This window comes from Anopheles stephensi, assembly GCF_013141755.1.
Source record: "Anopheles stephensi strain Indian chromosome Y unlocalized genomic scaffold, UCI_ANSTEP_V1.0 chrY6, whole genome shotgun sequence".
NCBI lineage: Eukaryota > Metazoa > Arthropoda > Insecta > Diptera > Culicidae > Anopheles > Anopheles stephensi.
Genome location: NW_023405009.1, coordinates 23,334 through 28,187, shown reverse-complemented (window position 1 = coordinate 28,187; position 4,854 = coordinate 23,334). Strand labels below are relative to the sequence as shown.

Here is a 4,854-nt window from a genome sequence, read left to right as displayed (position 1 = left end):
GACAAGGTCCATTAATAGATGTATATATATATATATATATGTATATCTATAGATATATATATATATATATATATATATATATATATATATATATATATATATATATATATATATATATATATATATATATATATATATATATATATATATATATATATATATTTAGAATTATTCGTCTACAGGGCCAGACCATTTTGCACGTATATTATTTAAATTACACAAGAGTATTATGCGCTGGTAAAGCGAAGTAAGGTAACTTAGATATCTATACTGATGTTCATAATATCGGTTTTCTTAGTATTGTGCGGCTACGTTTGCTCCTTCTTCTGGTATGTGTAAATAAATTCTTACTGGTTGCGTTGCGAGTACAAGCGAAAGCTCTCCACTAGACTATGGGGTCGCGTTTAACTAAAAGATTTAAAAAATGCATATTCGTTCGTAAATTCGTACTATGCGAGCAAAAAAGGGGATGGAGGGGGGGGGGGGCGGACTACAATATATCGCTATAAGTATGATTATTTTATAATTCATTTCTATCCCTAACTCTATCAAGGTTTTGCAGGTTTGTGTGTGTCTGCTTGTTTCGGGCTAGTTGGTAATAGGTAACATGCGACGTAACAGAGACGAAAAGAAAGGAATCGAACACCCTACGGGGCCCCGACTAACCGGCCAATGGATAAATCATCTGACCGATCCCGACCAGCAGCAAACGGTATCGCCTTCTATTAAGCAAGCCGGGCACGTGTGTAAGATAGTAAAGTATTTGTTTCAATTGCTACCATCCATGAGATAAGCTAGCTAAGATTACGCGAAAGAGAGCGACAGAGAAAAGGAAGCTAGCTATGCGCCGTTACTTCTTAAGGGCACCATCAGGAGACGTTTTCAATGCACCGAGCTTGGATGACTGCTTTCCCGCCTGGAGTGTGGTCCGCTTCGGCGGTGGAATACGACTCGGTGGTGTGTTAGTTTTCTCACCCTTCGGTAGTGGGATTTTCGACACCGGTTTACCATCCGGTTGGTGGTTTGAGCTTCTGCTTGCTGCCGGGTGGCGTCACGTTGAAGCTTTTTCGTCGCCGAACGTTGAGCGTACGGTTTTGTGGCGAGTGGTTTCGCAACCGGACGATGGATGGGACTGCCGATGGAAGGTTTTGCCGGTGTTCTGCTGGTAATAATGGAGCCACCCTTTGGCACTACTGGTTGCCGAACGCGGGAAACCTTCGTAACGGTTTCCACTACCGGTTTGGCGATTTTGGTCTGTTGCTCTTTCTTCACACTTTTCACATCTTGGCTTTTTATGGGTTTAACCTAAAAATAAAAAAAAAATTAATGAATTCATAAATACAATCAGATAAATACTTTCGCGTGCGTGTGTGTGGGTGTAGTTTCTATAGAGTGAGTCTTGATTTTTAGAAGATTTCCCTGGTCTTCAACAATCTTTTTTAGCCAAAAAAGCTGTGTCCTTACGATTCGAAAGAAATTATAGTATCGAAAAAAAGCTAAAAGTAAGTATTACAGTAACATTAAGGAAAATAGGTTTAAAACACATGTAAGTCAAAGGTTTCTAAATTGAAAACAAACCAATTATAAGTGTGTAAAAATTACACAAATCCTGACTTTTAATCAGTTAGATAACCCTTCTAATTTCGCATAAGTTCCTGAAATCTTTCCAACCTATCTTTCAACTATAGACGAGCAGAGACAGCCTCAATTTAGAAGGATTTACGAAAGGAAAGCAAAACATTTCAATCTGCAACTAAAGGTGAGACTGTTCTGTTTCTACCGGATAGCTAAAAACTAGATGGACACTACCAGAGAGGATTTCCAAACGGAAAATCAACCACTTACAGGGTAAACCTCTCGACGCAATAAGCACTTTTGGAATGCCGGCCAAGCTTACCAGGCTTGTAAGTATGACAATGGCCAACATCACATGCCAGGCGAAGGTGGATGGAAAACTCTCAGGGCTCTTTGCTACCACCAGGAGAGATTTGCTTGCGCCAGGGAGATGGGCTTGCCTGCCTTCACTTCTATCTGGCGCTAGAGAGAGCAATCGGAGGTGGAAGCTTCGGGAACCATCTTGTATAAGTCAGTCCAGATCCACCGACAACCACATTGATATTGAGTTACGCGCAAGGGTACTGGCTGCCAACCGGTCATACTACAGCCTGAAGAAACTTCTCCACTCTAAATACCTGTTGCGACGGATGAAGCTGGGACTGTACCGAGCATTTATAGTCCCAGTACTCACATACGACTCTGAGATATGGACTCTGTCCAAAACTGACGAAACCCTCTGAGCCGCGTTCGAGAGGAAGATGCTATACGAGCTGTACGATGATCTCACCATTGGGGAGCGGATCAGACTCGCCAGGCTGCGGTGGGCTGGTCATGCCATGAGAATGACACTTGACGACCCAACCCGTAAAGTGCTTTTAGGATTTTTGCCCCAAGCCGAGTAAGTAAGTAAGTAGTAAATAACAAGCTAAAACTAGCATTTATACAATCGAAATTGATGGCAGAACCTGTGTAGGGATACTAGAACCTGGAAATTCTCCTTTTGCAGATATTCGAACAACATAATAAATCGAATCGTACTAGTAAAGCTCCAGAGACTGATATACAGATATTACAGGGTGTTAGCGTTTATATAAAGTGTAACAATTCAGCCGGCGTTGGTAGCACTAGCATGCCATTTACCTTGGACTCATCCGCCTCTTTGTTGATGGAAGATTCACGCTGTAACTTTCGCGTCCTCGGTGAGCCGGGATTGGATACGACGCGCACAGGCTTGATTACCCGACTCGTCGCCACCGTCGTCGTCGTCGTTGCCGTCGCCGTTGCCGTCACAACCGCGGTCATTGTCGTGGTTGTCGTTACCTTTTCGCCTATCTTGAACTGTACGCCGGTAACGATCGAACTGCATTCCTCCGGGTTAGTACGCACGTGCCGTTCTTCCAACTGGGACACCAGCTCCTGCGTAAGCCGTTCGACCGACTGAAGCATTCGTTCGGGGTTTTTGTGTTTCGCGTACGTACCCCCATTGATAGTCTCGCTCACGGCCGGTTGCTCCATCATCAGCTCGTCAGACCTGATTAGTATCAGCCTAACGTCGTCATCTGTTGCCATCCGGTGTTGCTGGTAAACGCTTCCACGAAGTCTTCATCCGGTGTCGAGAGTCAACTTCCATTTCTGAAAATCAAACCCACGCACTATCGTCCGGTGCCGCCTATTCGTCGCATTTGTCAGATTCCACAGGTGAAACATGACTGCCTTGTCTACGCCACTTCCGTGCGTGAACCATGAGTTGATGCCTACGTGCGTCCAACGTCCGTTCAGTTTTCCATATATATTCGCACATGGCCGTAGTGTTCGCGTAATGTGATGCTACTCTTTGCTGAACAGCTCCAAATCAAACCAAGCAGAAAGCGTCAGCTTGTAGTAATGTACCCAAGAAGAACACGTAACAACGCGCAACAATGTTCATATGCTGCAGATCAACATCTACAAACAATGATTGATGTATTTTTGTTAATTAACGAAACGCGAACAAATAAGAACTGATAGTTCGTTCGGAATCTTAGATTTAACTTCGAGCCCCGTTGGCATCCTTTGCGGGTGTTGGTGGGCGCCGTTTCTGCAGCCCCGATGGCCACGGCTCGGGAGATTTCGGCGACTTCTGTCTGCGACGGAAGCACGACCAGAAAGAACTATTGTCATCATCGGACGAATCCGAAGATTGGCCCGGTGGGGGAGGATGTTTTACCGGTCCATCATCGAACGATACTTGACGCCTTTGCTTGGATGTATTTGGCGGCCATTTGTCGGCCGGGGTGTCCTCATCACTAACGCGTATCATCGATTTCGAGATCATGCCCAGAGTGCTACCTGAAATAGCAGGGCGTCTTGATTTCCATGATTGGTTGAGCATTCAAGACAGCTCATCATCAAGTGAATCGTTCACCAGCGTATCGTCTGCCGGAGCGTCGTCCATTTCCATGCCGTCATCCACTAAAGCAGGCACAGCACCTTTCAAGAAAAAGCAGAAGAAGACGAGCGAGCTAGCATCGGTATTACCGGACCGCGCACACATTTCGCCATTCTAGCTACCAGCAGCCTGGTCCGGTTGAGCCGGTGCATTTCCCTCAGGCACGACGATTGCCTTCAGCGTGGAGTTGTCCTCTAGCGGGGCGCGCCGTGAAATAAAGGAACGAAAAAACCGAACGACATTATTGCATCCTTCATCACTTCACGTTCCACTTACCAGCAACCTCCAGTTTTTCGTCCGTTTCCACGGGCACCACGACCGTTGCCTGCAGCGGGGGTGTATCCTCCCCCGTTGAACTGTCCTACAGGACGGCCGTGCGTTCCATTTGGGCCGGATTTTCTATGGATTTTATCGGCGTGGAGGTCCGTGCGTTCAGCTTCTCGAAAGGCTCGATTACGTAATATAGTTTCAGTTCGGCGGGGCTCACCGTCTACGGCATACAATTTCCATGCCTACTAAGATTTTTCGAAATGTGACACTTCAAAAATCCGCACGGCAAACGGTTCCATTTGACAGCTCGCGTTGACATACCTTCAAACCGGTTCCGTTACAATGTAACTGCGCGACCAGGCAAAAAATATTCCGGCGCAAACGGAGTACACCTTGCCGCCATGAGTTCTTCTTTTACGTCGCCATTTTGTTTTCTTTTTTCTTCCAGGGATAAATCCTTTTCCTTTGCAAAACGTTTCAAACATTTCAACACGGACTCCACTGGTTGTGTTACATGCACATTGTTGTCAAATGCTTGTGGGAAAACAATCCGTCCGGTGGGTGTTGATTCCAAGCTTTCACGGTGCTTACTAGTGAAT

The 4,854-nt window shown here is 45.4% G+C and overlaps 1 protein-coding gene across 1 annotated transcript; it reads right to left on the bottom strand.

Annotated features, from left to right (window-relative positions):
• Positions 1-612: 612 nt before the first annotated feature.
• On the bottom strand, positions 613-3,072 carry LOC118515221. The gene is made up of 2 exons (XM_036061912.1): positions 2,698-3,072; positions 613-1,305 (listed from the first exon to the last, which is right to left on the bottom strand). Exons 1-2 carry the CDS (start codon positions 3,070-3,072, stop codon positions 883-885), a joined length of 798 nt encoding a protein of 265 aa, XP_035917805.1. The 3' UTR covers positions 613-882.
• Positions 3,073-4,854: the final 1,782 nt, after the last annotated feature.

Excerpts from the sequence above, each read along its gene's own strand:
- LOC118515221 (XM_036061912.1), bottom strand. The coding sequence starts at position 3,072 with ATGGAGCAACCGGCCGTGAGCGAGACTATCAATGGGGGTACGTACGCG. Across the intron at positions 1,306-2,697 it reads AAGAGGCGGATGAGTCCAAG|GTTAAACCCATAAAAAGCCA; the intron begins GTAAATGGCATG and ends TTTTATTTTTAG.